This window comes from Eurosta solidaginis, chromosome 3 (genome assembly GCF_040869045.1).
Source record: "Eurosta solidaginis isolate ZX-2024a chromosome 3, ASM4086904v1, whole genome shotgun sequence".
NCBI lineage: Eukaryota > Metazoa > Arthropoda > Insecta > Diptera > Tephritidae > Eurosta > Eurosta solidaginis.
Genome location: NC_090321.1, coordinates 113,370,514 through 113,394,246, shown reverse-complemented (window position 1 = coordinate 113,394,246; position 23,733 = coordinate 113,370,514). Strand labels below are relative to the sequence as shown.

General features: G+C 37.9%; 1 protein-coding gene across 11 annotated transcripts in view; it reads right to left on the bottom strand.

Moving 5' to 3' along the window:
- Obsc (Obscurin) overlaps positions 1-23,733 on the bottom strand; it is a 2,548,720-nt gene that overhangs the window by 1,379,780 nt on the left and 1,145,207 nt on the right. For all 11 annotated transcript variants that reach the window (XM_067772951.1, XM_067772955.1, XM_067772952.1 and 8 more), the window contains one exon: positions 14,637-14,821. In XM_067772951.1, the coding sequence (XP_067629052.1) occupies positions 14,637-14,821 (185 nt within the window). The remainder of the gene's footprint in view (positions 1-14,636; positions 14,822-23,733) is intronic.

The following is a 23,733-nucleotide window of genomic DNA, read 5'->3' as shown; positions in this document are numbered from 1 at the left end:
AATCGATGAGGAGACATTTCTGATAGCTCAAAAGAGCAAATAAACTCAATCGGATATGCACAGCTTGAGACTCTTTCACGACTGTGTTTATAGAGTGATAAGTTGTCTTGGTTCTAGTGATATTAACATCCTCATTTTAAGGTGCCTAAAATGCCTTTTCTCAAAGCCATTTATAGTTTGTAAAGATAGATTCAATATTTGGAAGAAACATTAGCTACTAAAGTTTCAGGTGATGTCATAATTTCTTAGAAACTTGCAGGAAAAGAAATCGAATCTGTTAGTAAAGAAATAGGAATTTTGCCATAATTAATTTCAAGAAGTTATTTAGCAAAAGCTGCTGCTGAAGTGTTTCCGCCAAATTTCCCTCTATAGACGAAAAAGCACGCAGTTACTTCAACTGCGGCTGTTCCATCAAGTAACAGGAAAGCACCACCTATGAGATGGTGATTACACCTTAAATTCTTAGGGGTTTGGTATAAAAGTTGCACCGACTCTTTATGAGTCATGGTGCACACATCGCAGACCCTCACTTTTACCTGACCGTTTGCTTATGTTGCACATCGGTGTATTAGATGTTTGCTGATAGTGGTCATTTAAATGCGGAGTTGTACGTCCACCACACAAAGGGTATCCGCGGTATCTTGCAAAGCAACTGCCATAGTGATTTCTCTTTTTGCTCTTACATCAATTTATATCAAGTTAAACAGAAATGTTTGTTCCGGTTTCTCCAGACGTATCCAAAAATACCAACCCTGAAGATAACATAAAAGAATACTAAAGGAATAACAGCCAAACCCAACTCTGCAATCAAACTTTACGTGTTGAAATAACCTAAGTTTTTAAGGCAGCCATAGTTCTGAAAGTCCCATTTGTGTTGTTTTCAATTCCATATATTACTTGTGCTGTTAGGACTTAACGTCATATAGCTCCTTACCAATATTCATTATTCCATTTTTATGGGAGGTGCCACACCCCTTCTTACTCACCCCTTATTTTCTTGGTGGTGTTAGGGATTGACCTCATATAACTCCTTACTGAATTTCAATGCTCTAGCACGAATACCTTCAGAGTTATGTAGTACCAAATATTAATTTTCATGGGAGGTGCCACGCCCCTTTTCTATATCGATATTATTTTTAGCCTATGACCATCCTTAGTAGGTTTCTAGTGGGTTGTGCAAATTTGGTTGTGATCGGTCGATCCCTTTAGGACGCAACTCGATCTATACCTACATACATACATAATTTTAATTTTATATATATGGATATTAGATTGCTTGCACTGAATGACAGTACTATACATTTATGTGAGCGGAGAAACATCTGGAAAGAACGGGGCAATATGGAACGATCCATCGGTTGTCGGCGTTGTCCCATTAGAAAGTACATGGATATAGCCACCGTCCGCTGAAGAACTTCATCTATTTTTTGGATATCCATCTTCTCCGGTCTGCGTATGCTCTAGGATCTCGCGTGGGTGTCGTTTTGAGCATCGTCCATTCAACTTACAGGGCGATGATAAATGATCAACCCCATATGGGCCGTGGATCATATTTTTAGTAATTATATCATACAACATCGGATCTTCGTCTTTATTTAGAATTTCTGCTGATATAATGCCATCCATGTCATTGGGAAGATTTTTATCTATTAGCCAAATTAATTAGCGTGAGGTAAACCCCGCTTTTGCTATTCAGCATTAAACATATGGCATCTAACTTTCAAAAATATCTTGTTTGTAATTAAACTCCATAAAGCGCATTAAAGCTATTTTCTCTAATCATAATTTTATATGCATAAAATTGCATACATGAAACTGTATTTTGTGGGTTAGGTGCCCCACTGCTTGGAGAAGTTTGCGGTATAATTATGCTGTAACCGTCCTCACCATTCAAAAATATGATAGGGTATTGCAAGGGGTCATATGAAGGATGAATTTCTGACACATGATGGAGAGTGTTATCGTGGGACTGTAGCACAATATGGCGGGGACCAGCATTTTCGTCAACTATAAATACTGCGACCTCGCCTGCAGTAGGGGCATTAATCGACCACGGTGTTCATAGCGTTTGTCGGCATGGATTACAACCCCATAGGTATTTCAATTAAATGGCATGCGCTCCATAGAAATCATAAAACTTCGAACACACACATTATTTTCAACCAGAATTTCTTGAATTAATTTCAAAATATCTCTCTGAAGAGTTGGTGCAGCATTTTGGCGCAACGAAAGTTGATCCTCTTGGGAAGAAAAATATATTTGTGAAAAATTTTGTAACCACGTTGGGCGGTGGTAATAAACTTCCAATAATATGGTACACTTGTCCATGTATTCTGAAAGTTGGCATGAAATTACCTTCTCTAATTTCATTACCGCCAAACGAAGTCATAGCGAAACAACCATTGTATTTTCTTATATTTTGTTTAAAATGAGTGCACGGCGTATGCTCTCCTGTATGCAGTGCTTTGATTGCTGGCGGAGGCTCACCGCTATCACTTAATTTGACATGACTCTTACTACAGCACATATCTGGTGTTTCATTTGGTCACTTCCTAGCCTTACAAAAAACGCAAATTTCACTTATGCCGCCAATGAAAAGTTCCATATAATTCAGATGTGTCTGTAGTTAAATGCTGACTTCAGACCAATCGCCCTTTGCTGTTGTTCAATGCTCGCAACCTTTCGTTTTAACTCTGTTGTAACAAAACAATATCAAAGCAAATCACATTTTGGTTTTGCATATAATGTGTGTTTCTAATCAACTTTACTACATACATAAGTACATATGTATGTGTTGCTTTGTACCGAATTGAATGTTTTGTTTTTCAATGGTTGTCGCAAAACAAGAACAAAGTTAAAACTCGTGCATTTGCCAAGAGCGAAATGACGCACTCTCTTTGGCTGTGCGTATATGTATGTATCTCTTCACAAACACAAAGTTGTCTTTGTTGGCCCGCTGTAGCTTGGGTTTGGTCATCGAAAAGTGTTATGCTTGCATTATTTGGGGATTTTCATCAACTTTATCCTAAAAATAAAGGGCTTTAGTTTGTGAAAATGGAAAAAATAAAAAGCGAAGGGTGTTCATTTGCGCCAATACTTTCTTTAAAAAAAATTCATAAAAATCGGTTTGGTACTTCTTGAGATTAGCCGTTCCAAACATGTCCCATATGAGCATTTTTATATAATTAGTATAGATATTAAATAATTTTACGTTAAGCTCAACATTTTTTATGAGTACCCCCGAATTCTTAGTATGTATTGGAGTGTAATCACTTTGGTGGGAAAACCGTCCTAAAGGTGCGAAAGTCATCATAACTCTGCCACCCTCGTCCGAAATATAGGAAACATTGCCCTCGTTGCTGAAGTACAACAACGGAGGGAGCTTCATTCCCTGCGGGTTAAAAGGCTTAGTTTTGTCCTGCAGCTTCATGGCTCTGCGAATGCGCACTGGAATAAACAAACGAAAACTATGCTGCAAAATAAAACTTGTCTCTTCAAATTTTTCACTTTACAGGATTTGGCACTGATTTAACGTACATACGGCCATATTGTTCACGACCTGGACCTTGCACGCAAAACAACAACTAGACAGCCACTTCGATGACATAACGTTACTACTGTGGAACCCCAACAACTTTTGGTTGTGATGTTCGAACACAGTCTCCGAAATTGCCTACAATGCACAAAGATGCATCAAAATCCTCAAATCGCTGCAACGGAGAAAGTTGCAGGCCTACCAAATTTCCTACTTAGAACTGCCACGGAATATCTTCTTAAGACGTCTGAGCACCGAGGCATCCCAAAAGACAATTGACTGATGCAGTTGCGCCTCCAAGGCAGATAAGAAGACATCTGCATAAGCCCTATGATGAGATCTGGTGTAGTACGATCCAGAGGAACACGAACGCATAGTCTGAGATTTCCTTCAAAGTCAGGCTCGTGCCTTTGCAGACATCGCCGAATGCATACTTCCGAAGCATATATGCCTTACTCTTCCCCAACTTCGATCTCTATATATGGCCCCAGCCTGGTGTATAGCACAAATCATATATTCATCTGTAATTTCCCTGCAAAAATCGCGAGTACTCCATGCATGCATGTATGGAGTACTCGCTATGGACCAAGAGAGTGCTCCAAAATTTACCACAATTCATACAAAAAATATGGTCCAATTAACATTGCGAAGTCCTAGGACTGGACCATATACTCCAGCAGCGCATTAGATCAGACTAATCTAGTCCGATAAATTCCTAAACCTGACCCAAGATTTGACTGCGCGGTATTGATTGCATAATCTACACGAAGCCGTTTTATTGAACTCCGTGTGATACGCATGGTTGCTATTATTGTTAGATTGGGTTGAGTTTTGATTCACCGTTCGTGGTGTAAAACTCGAAAATTGGGGTTTCGCCTTGCCTGGTACTTAATCTCTCTACAACCTCGTATCTGCTGGTCAAAAAGTTATTCATATCATCCCAAATTGGGAGTTATTTTCGGGAGCTGAGGGATTGTTCCCATAGTGAAAGGCTTTCACTTGGCAGCTTCGATGAGCAGAGGTAAACGAGGATTAGGTCCCAGTCCGTTGTCGGGATTCCTTGGGTGCTAAGGGTTGACATGCAGTTGTTGATTGTTGTCTGCATCTTCTGTATTTGTTCTCCGTTTTCTGCGAATATTGTGGGTAGGTTGAACAGCGTCTTCGGTTGATTGTCGACGAGTATACTTTTGATTTCGTACCTAGATCTGAGTGCTTCCCAGGCAAGCTCGAAATTAGTATAGCTCAGTGAGTATTGTTTGACAATAAGTCCAGCTTGTCCTTTTGTTTTCAGGAGTAGGTGGTATAACTTTTGAGCGGGTGATAATTTAGGGTGGTTTTTATAGACTGCCCTGAACATATCTCTGAAGGATGGCCAGTCTTCGTATCCACCATGAAATAATTCAGTGTCACATGCTGGTACTTTCAAATAACAACCATTTGAGTTTGATTAATTTATTGGGTGGGCGGGTATTTGTTGTTGGTTGGTGCTAGCAGTGTTGAAAGTTTGTAAGGCTTCCATAATTTCAGATTTGCATGTTTGATAAGTTTCCATGCATTGAGCGAATTTTTGCTCAACCGAGCCGCTAACATCTGTGTAATTATCGGAGAAACTTACTTCTCGATGGGACGCTAGCACCTTTGCCCATATTTTATCAAGCTCTTCTAATTTGACCTTAAGCATACAGTCTGATAAATCGGTAGCATGGGAGGGTGACCATCTTGAGCAGTAAACCTCTAATTGGTTACCGTCATATATGAATTCCTGCAGGCATTGGTCTGCAGTGGTAAATTTTTGGGTTTCGTTTGGTTTTGGCATTATAATTTAATGTAATTTATCAAGAAATGGGAGCTTTTATTAAGCTGTGAAAATCGGAAAAAAATTTTGTCAAAAGGGCAAAAAAAAATTTTTTTTTGAAACCAGGCTAATGTACGCTTGGTTCTTTATACGGGCTTGTCACAGCGCTTCTGAATACAAGTAATGTGGGTATATACGTATGTGTATAAATAATATATGGCTAAACTATATTTGGCGGTAAACTGTGATGTACCAACAATACCTTTTTGGTTGCAAATGCCAATGTACTTGATCTGTATTGACAGAGTAAATGTATGCAAAATATGTAACCGATGATCTTTTTTGTTGCTTCCTTCTATTATGTAGTTGCATATGGTCATGCAATTACTTTGTTGAGGGTGGGTTTTTGGCTTATGCATAAAGATATACAAGTGCGTGTGGGTGTCATGGGTGCATCGGCGGCCACCGTGGTGTGATGGTAGCGCACCCCGGAAAAAGCAACATCAAATTTTAGAAATAAAGTTTTTAAATTAGAAGAAAATTTGTCTAAGCGGGGTCGCCCCTCGGCAGTGTTTGGCAAGCGCTCCGGGTGTATTTCTGCCATGAAAAGCCTCAGTGAAAACTCATCTGCCTTGCAGATGCCGTTCGGAGTCGGCATAAAACATGTAGGTCCCGTCCGTCCAATTTGTAGGGAAAATCAAGAGGAGCACGACGCAAATTGGAAGAGAAGCTCGGCCTTATATCTCTTCGGAGGTTATCGCGCCTTACATTTACTTATTTTTTTATTTTAATCCAGTCCAATAAACATCGTGTAGTGATTAGAATCGTTAAAAACGAGCAACGATCGGCTTACAATATGTTCGTGTAGAAAGATGAATTGATCCATTGCTGCATTACAGTGTAGTATAATGGTATGTACTCCAGTATGACACAAGTGGACCACGTGATCCAACGATTTTTGCAGGGGTGGAACAAAAATCTGCAATAGCAACTTCTTTTTGGTAGAACAATATTGAAACTGCTCATTCCTTGGTACGCTGTTAGAGGATATTATTTAAAGTTTCTTGAGTATTCTAGCCTATTAACCCAGGCGTGGAATTTTTACAAAAAAAATAAGAACCATACATGGACGGACGGGAAAAAGACTACGCCACCTAATTCTGTCGATGATGTACAGAAAATGTAAATGTGCATGTCACCAAAACAAAATCGCGATGTCCCACTTAACGTCAAAGTGGGGGAAAAAAAAAAAAAAAAAAAAAGTGGGGGAAAAAGGTGTCGGAAAAATTCAGCCTCCACATATTAATATCCCCCAATTGGACTAGGTGAATCCCCATCTGCGAAGACCTGTAACATCTCTAATGAGTAAGCTGGATGCTGGTATGAGCAAAATATGACCACGCGTGGTTAAACCGTACAAATTAAAAAAAAAATTTATAAAACAAACTACATATAAAACCGAACTAAAACAAGTAAGGAAGTCTAAGTTCGGGTGAAACCGAACATTACACAGCTGTACACTTGAGATGCTGTTGTTGTTTGTTTTGTGTGCTTAATAGTGTTACAAAGCTGCGCAATAATACATATACATATGGTTCTATTCTGAATTAATTTTCGTTTAAAGGAAGCAAAAAGGAGACAGAGGCTAACACCAATGACCGTGAGCGGGTAATAATGCAGTTTACCATCAGATATGGGGATTTCCCTACTGTTTATTTTAAAATAAAGATATAACAGAAAAATAAACATAAACACACAAATGCCATTGTACTAAAAAGTGGTATTACAACAAGTAAGGAAGGCTAAGTTCGAGTGTACCCGAAAAATACATACACAGCTGAGAGCTTTGGAGACATAAAAAGGGAAAATTGCCATGTAGGAAAATGAACCTAGGGTAACCCTGGAATGTGCTTGTATGACATGGGTATCAAATGGAAGGTCTTAAAGAGTATTCTAAAAGGGAGTGACCATAGTTCTATAGGTGGACGCCTTTTCGAGGTATCGCCATAAAGGTGGACCAGGGGTGACTCTAGAATGTGTTTGTACGATATGGGTAGCAAATGAAAGGTGTTAATGAGTATTTTAAAAGGAAGTGGGCCTTAGTTCATTAGGTGGACGCCTCTTCGAGATATCGCCATGAAGATGGACCAGGGGTGACTCTAGAATGTGTTTGTACGATATGGGTATCAAACGAAAGGTGGTAATGAGTATTTTAAAAGAGAGTGGGCCTTAGTTCTATATGCGGATGCCTTTTCGAGATTTCCCCATAAAGGTGGACCAGGGGTGACTCTAGAATGTGTTTGTACGAAATGAGTATCAAAAGAAAGGTGTTAATGAGTATTTTAAAAGGGAGTGGCCCTTAGTTGTATATGTGAAGGTGTTTTCGAGATATCGCCATAAAGGTGGACCAGGGCTGACTCTAGAATGTGTTTGCACGATATGGGTATCAAATTAAAGGTATTAATGAGGGTTTAAAAGGGAGTGGCCCCTAGCCGTGTATGTGAAGGCGTTTTCGAGATATCGACCAAAGTATGGACTAGGGTGACCCAGAACATCATCTGTCGGGTACCGCTAATTGATTTATATATGCAAAACCATTCCTGCTATGATTCCAAGGGCTTTTGATTTCGCTCTGCAGAACTTTTTCATCTTCTTCAACTTAATATGGTAAGTGTCACAACGCATTTTACAATTTTGTTCCTAACGTTATGTATATTTTGCGCCGAAAAACCAATCCAATCACGATGTTTCATCCCTTTTTTCGTATTTGGTATAGAATTATGGAATTTTCTTCATTTTTCGAAATTTTCGATATCGAAAAAGTGGATGTGGTCATAGTCGAATTTCGCCCATTTTTAATACCCATTTTTAATATCCAGAACATATATAGTCTGCTAGACCTGGTATGTGTTAATAATGTCAATTTCGTAAATCATTTTGACCAACTTCCCATGGAAGGCATTTCTGACCATGAAATGCAGATATTAGCGTATGACTTGGAATTTAATACTAAAGAATCTGGCTTTGAATTAACATATAGGAACTACAACGGTGTTAACTTAGAAGTTCTAAATGAAGAGGCCTCTCGTCTGGATTGGAGAGGATGTGTGTATTTTTCTACATTAGATGAAAAATTGCAATATTTTTATAACATTGTTAATTACCTCTTTAATGCACATGTTCCCCTAAAAACCATAAAAGTTCAAAGCCATAAGAAGCCGTGGTTTACAGCGGAAATTTTAAATTTAATAAAAAAGCGTGGGAGAGCGTACAGGGAGTGGAAGCGATCTCAAAATGCAACCCATTGGGAAGCTTACCGCGTTTTGCGAAATCGGGTTAATCTTTGCATCCGCGATGCTAAGGTAGCTTATCTGAATGCTAAGTTTGATACTAATTTACCTCCTACAATGATTTGGAAAAATCTTCGTTCCTTAGGAGTATCCAAAAAAGACCGTCTTGAGTGCAGCATTGACCCCAATGTTATGAACTCGTTCTTTTTACGCGGCCAATCAAATGATAATGAAAATAATGCTATTATGTATGAAGATGATAACGATCATAGTAAAATAGCTGTAGCCGGGGTTAAAAGTCGGCCTAGCTCAGGTACTTTTGATTTCACTGTGGTAACTGAGAATGATGTGCTAGGAGCTTTTATGGCTATTAAGTCTAATGTCGTGGGAATCGACGGCATTAGCTTGTGTTTTATCAAACTTATACTTCCCTTTGCCATCTCTTCTCTGACACATATATTTAATTTTTCTATAATAACCAGTGGATTTCCAAGTGAATGGAAAACGGCGAATGTTATTCCCATTCCTAAATCAAATTCTCCTGATTCCTGCAAAGACTTTAGACCAATTAGCCTACTGCCTGCTTTATCCAAAGTATACGAAAAGCTACTATCAAAGCAGATAATTGACAATATTCATGACAATCACTTGCTGTCTGAAGTCCAATCAGGTTTCAGAAAAGGGCATAGTTGTGCTACATCCATGTTGAAGATTCTGGAAGATATACGTCCAGCTTACGACAACAACGATCTTACGGTAATAGTACTTCTAGACTTCTCAAGAGCTTTTGATATGGTTGATTTTAAAATACTACTTCGCAAGCTCGAAAATTACTATAATTTCAGCCCTTTTGCAATTATGTTAATGCAAAATTATCTCACTGGCCGATTCCAGCGAGTTCAGTGCGGTGATAAACTCTCTGATTTAAAGTCCATAACGTTGGGCGTTCCACAAGGATCCATCCTGGGACCAGTATTGTTTACACTTTTTATCAACGACATAGTCGCCTGTTGCCGCCACGCATCTATACACCTTTACGCTGACGATACCCAACTCTACATGTCGCGCCCGATCGGGCTCTCCGAAGACTTATTTGTTAGGCTGAATAATGATTTAAAGCGCATAAGCAACTGGGCTCGCGCAAATAAGCTACATCTTAATGCGTCAAAATCTAAGGCGATTGCAATATCGAACGCAGCATACGATTTAAGCAGCCTTCCTGAAATTTTGCTAAATGATGATAAAATAGGTTTCCAGGATGTGGTTACCAATCTAGGCTTCAGAATTAATTCTAGTCTTACTAGTGCTAACCATATCAGCTTTGTGGTGGGTAAAATCTATAACACCCTTCGCCATCTTTACAGAACTGCCTACTTACTACCGCGAGACACTAAACTGAAGCTGGTAAAAACTCTTATAGTACCTCAAGTTTCTTACAGTGAACTTATATATGGTAACCTTGATTCGGTATCACTTAACAAACTTCAGCTGGCCATAAATAATGCCGCCCGATTTGTTTTTTCTAAAAGAAAGTACGATCACATATCTTCGTGTGCCATGCAAATACTCGGGAGTGACGTCTGCAATTTCTTAAAAATGAGAAATCTATGTTTCTTGCACAAACTTCTGCATTCTCAATATCCCCCTTACCTATTTAATAAGCTAACCTTGAGTCAGTCCACTCGAACATTGAATCTGTTGATACCGGCTTTTAAATACTCCACATCCTCTAGAATGTTCTTTGTCAGTACAATCCGTCTATGGAACTCACTTCCTTCCAAGACAAAAGCAATTCGTAAGGCAGGATGTTTCAAACAAGCAGTATTATATTTCCTAAACTCTTAACTTACCCTAATTTACATATCCCAAACCTTCATTCTTATCATTATTTTCAATCAAAATTTTGTGCTCATTCTTTATTAAGTTTATTTATATGTATGTAACTTCAATTTTTTGATGTGATGTACTACCTAAAAGACAGTGTCTTACTTGTACAAATAAGTTTCAAATAAATAAATAAATAAATATAGTAACAGGGGTAACGTTACTGCCGAATTTCATCATAATATCTTCAACGACTGCCAAATTACAGCTTGCAAAAGTTTTAAATTACCTTCTCCCACTGTCCACAATTTTACTAATTTTCTCGTCTGCGTCATAAGGTCAACCCACCTACCAAGTTTCATCGTTTTATCCGTCTTTGGTAATGAATTATCGCACTTTTTGGTTTTTCGAAATTTTCGATATCGAAAAAGTGGGCGTGGTTATAGTCCGATTTTGTTCATTTTAAATAGTGATCTGGGATGAGCGCACAGGAACTTACATACCAAATTCCATCAAGATACGGACAGACGGACGGACGGACGGACATGGCTAAATGAATTTCTTTTTTCGCCCAGATCATTTTGATATATAGAAGTCAAGATCTATCTCGATTAGTTTATGCCGTTACGGGGTACCGTTGTGCGAACAAAATTAATATATTCTGTGAGTTCTGCTCAGCTGAGTATAAAAAAGGGCAGGGCTATTAACGAAATTTTCCAATTTTTATTAGAAATAGCTTATTACCTGCACCTGCGCACTTTTACAAAATCTTTTATACAAAAGAAGGCGATTTAGCCGATTTAGTCAATTTTTACTGAAAATATTTCCTGTTAAAAAGCGTACATGTCCACCAAATTTTTCGATGAGTTATCGCTCCAGAAACGTTGGGAAATGCATTGTAAGAAAGGGGCAGTGCCACGCATATTTTCCAAGATTTGAATTTCGATTGGTACAAAACTATTTTTCGCTAAGATTTAACTTATTATTTTCGCCTACGACCCTTTTAAAAATCTTCTATATAAAAGTGGGCGTGGTCTTTAACCGACCTTGTCCATTTTTTCTATAAAGATTTCCTGCTATAGGGAGAACTTGTGTACCCAATCTTATTACGATCCGTTAATTTTTCTTCGAGTTATGGCTCCCGAAACATAGAAAATTGCTTTGTCATAAAAGGGGCGATGCCACCCCTCATTTTTAAAATTTGAAGTTTTTCCTATTTATTGTTATAAAACCACTTGGGAAATGAAAAACCATTGATATAAAGCTCTTTTTTGCAAAGATATAGCTTATTTTATTCGTCAACGACACTTTTAAAAATCTTTTATATAACCGATTTCGTTAATTTTTCTTCAAAGCATTCCCTATAGTAAAGGCAACCTCTCTGCCGAATTTTGTTACGATAGGTTTAACGATTTTTAATTTATGATTAATAATATTGGTAAAATTGATTTTATCACGAGTGGGTGGTGCCACGCCCATATTAAAAAATTTTTTTCAAATTTTTATCAGTCCACACGTCAAAATTCAACATTATAGGTGTATTATTTACTAAATTATCAAGTTTTTTGTGTTTTGCAAAATGTTATATATATAATAAGTGGGTGTGATTATCATCCGATTTCGTTCATTTTCAATATCGATCTATTCTGGGTTCAGATAAGCTCGTGTACCAAATTTGGTATCTCAATATTTATCGTGTTAACAGGCAGACGGACGGGCGGACGGACGGACATGGCTCAATCAATTTTTTTTTCAATACTGATGATTTTGATATATGGAAATCTATATCTACATATCTCGATTCCTTTATACCTGTACAACCAACGGTTATCGTATCAAAGTTATAACACCCTGTGTACAAGTACAGCTGGGTATAAAAAATGAATACCAAATTTTCGATCTATTTTATTTTTATTTTTTACCGGGCATTTGTAAAAGTCAATTTGCTAAAATTTTCGTTTGTCTCCTTTGGTTTCACGTTTCTACAAAGTTTTTGAGAGAGATTCTAACATTTTTTTTTAAATCAAAAAACCATTATGGCCGAGAAGTGCTAATGGTTTTACCTTCCTATATTTTTATCATGCCTTTGATCATAATTTCACCGTTGTATTATTTGGGGTTATCATTAAATCTCGAATTATTTAAATTTTTGATAATATCCCGTTAAATTACACCGCGTTACACACATTCTGTCCTATGAACCAAATATACTTTTTCGGAAAGGGGAGAAAAAATAAAAATGTATGTGTATCGGCGATTTTCATGTACACGTCAGAATTTTTTTTTTATGTATAAAGTATATTAAAAAGTATGCTGTTTTCCTATAGCCACCACCCTTTGATAAAGGAGGAAGGAAAGGAGATTCCCTTACTTAGGTGGGAACTTTAAGAGGATAATGATTTGATATTCATTGATGTTTCCAAATGCCTTCAGTTACCACTCACAAAAAAAATGTGATAAATAATGAAGGGTCACCCACATGGGAGTAAATTCTTATATACACACTAACTTGCAATTTTTCAATTACCTACTTTCGCAATTCCTTTAAGGAATGAAATGGAAAATGCGAAAGTACTTCTTCAATTCCTTGTAATATAATTGAACGAAATTTCGACTACATTTCCCATTCCTTTCGAAAGTACTGGGAAAGAAGTTACAATTGCGCTATTTTTTTTTTTTTTTTTTTTTTTTTCAATTACAAAGAAACAACTTTTTGTCATTGAGCCTCAAAAAAACTACTTTTGATATTTTTTTTTGGGAATTGAAATGTAACCAATCCCTTTGCTGTGAAGAACAGGAATTGATAACTTTTTCCAATTACTGAGGAATGTAATGGGATTGAATTTACCCAGCTCTGTATGTAACTAAACATACACATGTACGGACTCAATTTTGATAACAAAAACATGCGCGAGCTAATGTGTTTATTTAAAAACTATATTATTAATATTAAAAGTGATTTTATCCCTGGGATATCATTCTCTATTACGAAACAAACGTTCGTTTCGCCGCAGAGACGAATCGTTCGTGTGTTTGCATTATGTTAAACAATCACGTCACCAGACGAAAACAGCTGATTTTTACGTGACGAAAATTAAAAAAATGTATGTGCTGTATAGCGAAATTTAGGCAAAACAAAAAACGGTACGTCATTTTCAGACGAAAATCATCCATTTTTAAAAATTGTTTACAGTCTAAAACTTTGTCCCAAAAGTGATGAAATGAATTTTGCATTATGGTACTTACATGCAACTCCAGAATAACAGAAACCACAAAGCAATAAGCGCAATTAACTACCAAAATATTGAGGTAGATGGAAGTTGACCCTTGAATATACAATCATGCAAAGCGCTTTTAAGCGCATTTTTTTGGTCCTTTTGTATGGTAAGGTAACATATTTCCTGGGGGTGTGTTGCGCGGGACGTCCTAATTGAGGACAATGCTTGAAAATATCGGCTCTTCGTAACAGATAAATAGTAGAATCTTCCAAAGGCCATCGAATTTATAAAAAGAAAAAAATGTAAGGCGCGATAACCTCCGAAGAGATTTAAGGCCGAGCTTCTCTTCCAATTTGAGTCGTGCTCCTTTTTAGTTTTCCTACGGCATCTGCAAGGCAAACGAGTTTTCACTGAGAGCTTTTCATGGCAGAAATACACTCGGAGTGCTTGCCAAACACTGCCGAGGGGCGACCCCGCTTAGAAGAAGTTTCTTTTAATTGAAAAAAACTTGTTTCTAAAATTTTTGATGTTGCCTTGCCCGGGGCGTGAACCCAGGATCTTCGGCGTGGTAGTGGGAGCACGCTACCATCACACCACGGCGGCCGTAAATTTCTATTGATAGTCATAAGTAAGACCAACTGAACCTTAATCAGGTTATGCTACGCCTCACATTTTTAGAAATTTAACGCGCGCAACGCTTTTATTTAATCGTCTGATCAACGCCCTAGATTGATGAGGAGTGCGATGACTAGTATCTAGGATCTACCTAATTATTTTCTAACTTTTAGTATTATTATTACTTAATGTAAGTATTGTTTTCAATAAAACCGTTTAACTTAAACATTTTTTTTTTATTATTTTATTTATTAGCAATGCTCTAATAAGTGCGAGTTATACCCCAATGTACATGGTCAATTATGCCTAAGGTTTATTCGGCCTCGGAGCATACTATGCTTATATTCCTGACTACTTACCTATAGTTGATGCGGTTGCTTCACATTGAGCTTCTCCATATTTATTTGTAGCTTTGCATGTATAAACGCCAGCATCCCCCTTTTGTACTTCATTTAAAACCAGTTCATAGAAGCCTAGGTAATCCTTTTCTCGAATTATTTGAATTCGATTGTCGTCTTCCAGTATTTCTTCGCCATCTTTGAAGCTAAATTAATATAAATTTTTTAGTCGTGACGAAATAATCAAAATTTGGTATATATGTATGTACACATGCAGAGTGTTCGTCAGACTTCGTCGTTCCTCGTACAAAAACATTAAGTATCTACGCGTCCGTAACATTTTTTACCTTATGAAATTCATTATTATGTATTGTGAAGAAAAAAATGACAATTTAGAGCCGGGCTATTCAAAACTGAAAGTGCACCTCTATTAGTTAGAGCGCAATCGTCGCGATGATAGTGCGGGTGAATTGATTTTTCATTTAGTCGCTTACTAGCAAGCAACAAGCATATGTGTAGCGCATAATTTTTCATACATATTTTTATACCGATTAGCCGATACCTATAACCGATGTTGCTACGCCAAGTGCCAAGCACTGATGACATGATATGATACTTCTCGCTCTCTGACAGCGCGTGAAAATGTGCATTTTTTATAATATTGGCCATAGATATCATCATGCTCAAAATCTAATTTGGGCATTTCAGAATAACTATGGGGTATTTTACATGGTAAAGGTTTAATTTATAATTTTCACCGAAAACTTACTCAAGATTGTCAAATAGGATATCAAAAAACTCGAATTTTTGTTAGGATTACAAATCCGAAGAAAAAATAACTATTTTTTACCCATGGAAAATTTATCAGTGACAACACCTTTCATCGAAGGGCTGCACACGAAACGTGTTTTGATATCAGCTTTCGATTGGAGAAAAAGTCAGCTTCTTAGTCTTCGCATTGATGTAAATGGACGCATAAAGGCCAGGTTTTTGTGGAGCGTTGCAACATTCCACTTTGGACAGCTGAGATAAATTGTGGGTATACGTATAGGTTAACGCAACGTGTATAATTAACAGCCTTTTGCGGACGACAACGCAGATACTTCACCTTTGCGTTTTTTATTGTATGTGGATATAAATATGTATGTACATAACCAGGGGCTAGCCGTTCATTGTTATCTTATGGCGGTGCCAGCGCAACAAAGCAAAGCAACGCAATCGAAATATATTATTTCATATTTTTTCACTTATCTACCGCAAAATATTTCTACAAAACTTTGCCTTTTTTATAAATTTTAATAAGTTTTTATCACTTTACTTGCTGATTTTTTTGAAAATAATGAAACCGAACGGATTTCTTGGAGTTTTTTTTTTGGGTAGTTTAGGCAACTCTATAGCCATCTGATGTTCTTGGAAACGAATGAACTTTCGTTTACAATTGAATGAACTTCAAGACCCATTCTTGGAAACGAATGAACTTTTGTTTACAATAGAATGAACTTCAAGACCCATTCCTGGAAAAGAATTGAGAGAGAATAAAAGTTTTGTATCATGTCATCAGTGGTGCCAAGCGACGACTAACTCAATTAACGACGACAGAGCGAATCATATGGGTTTGAATTGGGAGTGCACAATTGTGCTATGAAATGAATAGCCCTGATTTAGAGCATTTTATATTTTTTAAAATGGATTACGGACGAAACGTGCTAAGTCCACTTTCCTTCTTTTCAGGAGAGACATAACTCCTCACTTTATCTTATGTTAATACCAATTAACAAAATTCTTGAAAATAAAGCTGTTTCTAACTTAAGAGGTTGTATGGGACTTAGCTCGATGTTGGTAGGTATGAAAGAAGCGAAAGAGTTATAAATTTAGCTAACACGCTGTGTTTTTAACTCAGACTTTTCTTGTTTTTAAGAGATGTATGTGTAATGAAATTTGATTTTTGGTATCTGGTATTTCCATGGCTCAATTATAGGCTCACCTCATCAGCTGATTTTATTTTTTTCATTGCATGGTCGATGGGATTGTCAAAAGGAAATAGAGAATGCAAAACGTACACAAAGGTTACAAAAACAACCAACAAGCTGTTCTTTTCCTTTAAGTTTTTGACGTGGTTTGTGTCTGTTTTGATAATTAACAATTGTAATATATAAATAAAAGGAAAAAAAGAAACATGTCCAAGTGTGTGATATGTGGAAAACGATGTTAATTTTTCCAAGCTCCTAAAGACTTTAAACGCAATCACTCAATAAATTATCTATTTTTCATGCTGTCGATAGAATTACCCAATAAAGAAGTCCTTCAGGGGAATAAACATTTAAAGAATTGCAGTAATTTATTTCGCATAACTTGAAAATCGTACACAAAATATTTAATATATGGTTATAATCAGCTGTTCGATGCGGCCACCTGGTATCGTTCCGCCATGCAGACAATGACATTTACTTTGACAAATGACATTTTTAAGCACTGGACACACCAAAAACTAAGAAATTGAACGCTCCCAACAGAGTTGCATTGTGCTTTTGACTTCATTTTATAGGGAAGATTGAGCTCAATAAGCGTCTTAATGTAGAAAACTGTCTTTATTATTCAATAAGCCGTCTGTGTGAAAACAGTGAAACGGTTGATCGCAACGGCATAAACAAATCTAGATAAATATAGACTTCCATATATCAAAATGCTCATGATGAAAGAATTAATTGATTTAGCCATATCCGTCCGTCCGCCCGCCTGTCTGTTTGAGTAAATATTGAGATACCTTATTGAAGTTTGTTATATGGGTTCATTGGCACTCATCTGCCATTGCTATTTAAAATAAGCAAAATCGGATTGCTTCGCACGGCAGCTGGTTCTATACCGGAGCAACTCGGTTCTGTACAGGAGGAACTCGGTTGTTTTTTCCCGACCAAGGGCTGTCATTTCAGAGCAATCCCTTTTTATTTGTTGGCTCCCCCCTACAAAATGTCATCCTCGGAGCAGCTCCTTGCAGCTGGACTGCTCCATAACCTTCGGCTTCGAGAAGTAGTGCTTCGCTCCATCCAATGGGTGCGACCAATGATAAATTGCCATCAATGTCCTCTAACTGGAGTCCAAGGAAACTTGCAGTTTCAACATGGCTGGAAAATTAATGAGATGGGTATATGAGGTGGGTTATGTCTAAGGCTGGGGTAACGCTCAGTCAATCCAGAGTAGAGTAAAGGTCCCACAAACCCCTACTGAATAAAAACACAATATTTATGTGTTACGAACACACGCACACACGGCTGGAGGTATTAGGAGGGCAGCAGCTTTCCGTTCCAAGATGGTGAGGGGGAGCGGCGGCTAACGGTCGTCGTAGCAGAGGGGGTATCGGCAGGACGGTCGAAGGGTGGTAGGGTAACCGACGGATTGGTACGGCGGCAGGATGGCGGACGGCCAACGGTCCGCACGGCCCTTGTGCGCACGCATCGGTTCACGGCCGAAACCAGAGCTATGGAGAGGGGGGTCGTGCGGTCGTTCTTGCAGCGGGCCATTCCTTACCAGACCATGGCGACGGAGCGAAAAGTAGCCCGAAGACACCACTCTCGTCGTCCTGGTGCAGCAAAGGGTGACTCGCGCCACGGCCGCACCCTCTTCTCCCCAGCTAACTAGTGGGGGTGGACCCACCGCTCCGGCCAGCCTACTAAACCAGAGCTGAATGGGAGTGGTTATTTGGTCATTGAGGCAGCGGGCAGCTCAAAACCAAGGTGGGCGACGCGCAGTGTTTCGTGTAGAACAAGCTAGCTGGACAAAAACAAAGTTCTTATTCCAAGAAAATTGTAATGAGAAATGAAAGAAAATAAACAAAATAACGGGATTTTTGCTTTTTTTTGATATTTTTGCTCATATATATTGAGTAATTGAAGTAAGAAGGCAGGAGTGGCCGTAAAATGCATTGATAAATTTGCAAAATTCTTGTTGAATTTTAAGCTTCATATTTCTTTTAAGTGAACACTTTTATATAATTTTTTTGGTGGATTCTAAGCTCGAAGGTAAGTAAAATTTTTTAATAGTAATTATTTCGCAATTAGAGTATTTTTAATATATTTAACATTCCGTTATTAAGAAGAAAAGGTATTTTTTCTCTATATTTTTAACTTTAGGGACAAAAAATTTACATACATCCGCGGACGACCGGGCTAAATTTTACATATGTTTAGTCGCAAGTATTCTCTAATAGTCGAAAGAAAAACAATTGCGAATTCTTTGCACATCTATTTAAATTTTTTTTTTTTTGTAGATTTATCTCCACATATAAAATAGGATGTATGTACGTACCAGCTCCGACGAGATATTTGAACCTTTAAAGCTGATCTGCAAACGGCAAAACGAATTCCCAGGTACAGGGAACAAACACTTAGCCATAAAACACACAAAAATAAACGCGCAGGGTCAACAAGAGCACACCAAAAGCAAAAAGGCGAAGATCACTGACTTCAATCTGCCACAACCTACCGCACCAGTCACCAAGGCATAAAAACAGGTACATACAAAGCAATCCTAATGCAGGTATAACCACACAGGAACGCTACACAAAACAACCCCATCTATGCCAATACCTGAATGTAATATAAATACTGCACAACTGATAAGAAATCAGAACGATCAACGACACTTAAGATGGCAGCACAACAATCATCAACTATTCACTCTGTCGGAAAATCAACAACACAAGGCAGTTTAGTTATAACCGTACCAAGAACTGAGTTTTTTGACATTTGGGTTCAACATTCGAAGGAAACCAGATTTAAAGAATTATTGAGTTTTGTTGTACTTAACTACGATTTAAGCGAAGCAGCCGAGTATTCGATAAAAAGTTTAAGCTTACAAATATCGGCATATTCGTCGAAGCTGGATCAAAAGTGGAACACTTCTGGAAGACATAAGGAGCGATTTTTGAATAAAAACTCGGAGTGGCTTTCGGGTTCAGACTTCACCTTTACAATAACGGTGGATTCAAAGTTTCCATCAGACCAACCAACCACTTCTTCAGGTAACCCCGGCCCCGGAAGACGAAAGAAGGACTTTGTTAGCTGCAGTGAAAAAACCAAACGGCGTCGAGTGGATGACCTCTTGTAATCTAGAAGTCCTGGTGTAACTCACACGGCAGAAGTATCAACGCGTATGTCCGGCAAAAGAAATGTTGCTAACATTATAAAAAAATTACAGGAAACCACTCAAATATCCGGCAAAAAGATGACATGTGAGCCAGATGCAAGATGCTTGAGCAATGTAGAAGCTTTAGCATACTACGTAGATAGCAAGTCGACAACTCATGGGTACGGAAGTGGAGCATCAAGGTAGGCCATAAGGTTTATCCATCATTTTATTGTCTAAGAAAAGCTAAGGCAGAATGCTATCCAAATGAAATTGGTGTTGGTGAAACACGTGCGGAAATTAAAGTCCAGTCCGTATTAGATAAAACTCTTGAGCATTTAGTTTTAGCAAATCAAGAAGTTTTTGTTAGTTTATTACCTACAAACTTGACGTATACTTTAATCAGCAAGTGGGGTTGCGATGGAAGCTCTGGCCATAGCACATATAAGCAAAAGTTAACATGCAGTTCTGACAGTGATGAGTTTTTGTTTATATTTTCTTTCGTTCCTCTTCAATTACAGGATGAAAAAGGTAACATTGTTTGGCAGAATCTTCGACCTTCTTCCACCATGTATTGTCGTGGAATTAAATTTATTTTTTCTAAAGAAACAAAAGATTTTATTGTTTTTGAAACGAACAAAGTTTTAGAGGAGATAAATGCGTTGTTGCCAACAAAGTACATGCTCGAAGAATACGAAGTTTCCGTAAATCACAATATGCTTCTAACAATGATTGACGGAAAAGCTTCCAATGCTTTGACTGAAACTTCTTCTGCACAAAAATGTTATATTTGTGGTGCCACTCCAAAAGGTATGAATAATGAGTTACGGGACTTTACGCCTAACCGAGATAATCTTGGTTTTGGTTTGTCTACTCTCCATGCATGGATAAGTGTTTTGAATGCTTGCTTCACATAAGTTATCGCCTCGAAGTAAAAAAATGGCAGCTTAGGAATGGGGCAGATAAAGAGAGTATAAAGCTACGTTCCAACGAAATCCAGAATAAATTTAAAAGTGTACTTGGATTGATAGTAGATAAACCAAAACCAGGGTTCGACAATACCAATGAAGGCAACACTGCTCGTAGGTTTTTCGAAACTTCTGAGGCTAGTGCTGAGATTACGGGATTGGGTGTAACGCTCGTCAAAATATTCGACACTCTCCTTCGCGCGTTAGCATCTGGGTACAATATAAATATCCAAATATTTGAAAAATTTGCGGTCGAGACTAAAAAACTATACATAGATCTCTATCCATGGTTTAATATGCCTGTTACAGTTCATAAAATCTTAGTACATAGTACTGATATTATAAAATCAGCAAATTTACCTATTGGTCAACTTTCTGAGGAAGCACAGGAAGCCCGCGATTCAGGGATGATAACACACAAAAGCAGTCGCTTGAAGCCACGAATAGAGATCTTATGAATATGTTGCTTATAACATCGAATCATTTAGTTAAAAGTTTTAGGGAGATACCTAAGAAAAAATTTAAAAGTCTGACTTCAGATGTCTTAAATTTACTGTCCCCGATAATGTTGAGGAGTCAATAAATACCCCAGTTGTTTCAAGCTTTCACAGTAGTTTTGCTGATGCTCATGACTATTCCAAAAATGACTCATCGAATTAAAGTGATGATAGCGAATAATAACATAATTATAAAAGATAACCAGGGACAAGGACAAGGTTTTATTTAATTTAAATCTATTGTCTTTTCTACTTTGTATGATACTTTACTTTTAAGTTTTTGTAATAAGTAATTTCCACATAATTAATTTAATTATTTACATTGTTATTATTATTATTGTAATTCACTTTTACATTCCTGACTGGTACTATAAAATAATTTTGTAAAAATTTTAGTGCCAGGATAAATACTCAAATAAATACAAAATATGTATGTACATATGTACAGTCACTCAAATAAGTAGACACCCCCTTTTGGACAATTCTTACAATTTTCGCTTTCGCAAATTTATTTTAACTAATTTCCCATAAGAAAATTTGTCACGATCTATAACAAAAACTAAATTATATTTAAAAAATGTTTGAAAAATTCGACGAATTTTCATATTTGAACTAATTTCCCATAAGAAAATTTGTCACGATCTATAACAAAAACTAAATTATATTTAAAAAATGTTTGAAAAATTCGACGAATTTTCATAAAAAATTTTAATTTTTTTTCCGAATTTTTAGAATTTTTGGAGTATTGAAATTTGTAGTCCATTCAATTTAAGTACAATAAAGTAATATTCTTAAATCCTTTAAATTTTTTTGGATCTATGTCACTTTTTCACATGAGTTACTGTAATGAAATAAGCAAATGTATGCATATGAAGTAAAATTTTGGAAAAAATAAAAAAAAAGAACAAATGGCTGAAAAAAATGACGTAGTTGTAATAAATGGCTGCATATCAAACGGAAAATCTCATAAAATAATTTTGTCCAGCTAGCTTGCTCTACACGAAACACTGTACGACGGCGGGAAAAGTAGTCCAAAGACATCACTCGCCTCTTCCAGCCCTGGTGGAGGGTCACCCGCGCCATGACGGCGCCCCTGCCGCTCAGCCCGAGCTGAGGGGCAGGGGTTATTTGGTCATTGAGGCGGTGGGCCGCTCAAGCGCCAAGGTGGGATACGGAGGGAAAAGTAGTCCGAAGACACCAGTTGCGTCGTTCAGCCCTGGTGGAAGGTGACACGCACCATGACAGCGCCCCTTCCACTCAGATAGCTAGGCGGTGTAGTTATTGTGTCTTTAAAAAGAAAACCACTCCTGCAGGCTCACCTGCGAGGACTGAATTGCAAAATGCAAATTCACTCCTTTTATACGGCTTGTGCCGCAAGCTGCTGGAGAAAGACATCACTATCGTGATTTGCTGAAGAAGTACACCATTGGCCTGCCATTAGCTGTTATTTGCGTATGGCCATTTACCATAAGATGGTTGTACTGTTGCTGCCTGCCATCTGTAGTTGGTTTTTGGCTATCCTATAAAAAGAAGTACAGGGGGAATCAGGAGTAGGTGAAAAGAAGAAGTACAGGGGGGTTATGTTATTGTAACGCTACGATACAGGTGTTAGAGGCGTTGGTTCCACATTACAATTGAATAGATGGCTGGTGACTTTGTGCGAGCACATTGCAAGCAAGACATACATTTTGTATGTAGTGGTTGATTCTGCATAGGTAAGAGTTTAACCTGTTACAGTACCCTTTTTGAAGTTGAGTGACGCGCGTTTCCCTATTGAGAGTGCGTTCCTCTTCTGCTAGTTTTGGGTATTTTTCTTTAATTACTGGGTTCGCCGGGCAATTCCTGACATAGAGGTCCGACGCTTTTTTGTGGATATCACTGAGGACCTGCTTGTGCTTTTTTGCTTCATACAGCTGTGTTCTCAGGTGCAGTATTTTCTCTTATGCTTACGGAGGTGACCCCTTTAATCAGATGTCTGTTGGGATGCACAGGTTTCTGCGTATTCAACAGAAACTGTTTGTTTAGCATTTCATATCTCTCTAATGAGGAGAAATCTCGCCTAATTGTGCAGGTGGTTTTCTGGGGACATAAGAATATAGCCCGTAGCGGTGCTGAGGGCAGTATTTTGGTAGGCCTGTATTTTCTTCCAATGAGTACCCTTTAGGCATGGCGACCATATCGGGGACGCGTAGAATGCGATCGGCCTGCCAATTGCTTTGTAAGTAGTAATGAGCGTTTCTTTGTCTTTACCTCAAGTGCTGCCGGCAAGAGATTTTAGGATTTTATAACGGCTCTGTATTTACGGTACAATTGCGGTTGCATGCTCTCCAAAATATAGATCCTGGTCGAACGTCACATTCAAGATTTTAGGGTGTAATACAGTCGGTAACGTGATGCCATCGACGCGTATGTTCAATATGGTCGACATTTGGCACGTCCATGTTTTGAATAAGGTCGCCGATGATTTGGTCCGTGACAACGTCAGGTTTCGCGAGGCGAAGATACTGGAGAGATCAGGGAGATAGATGTTTA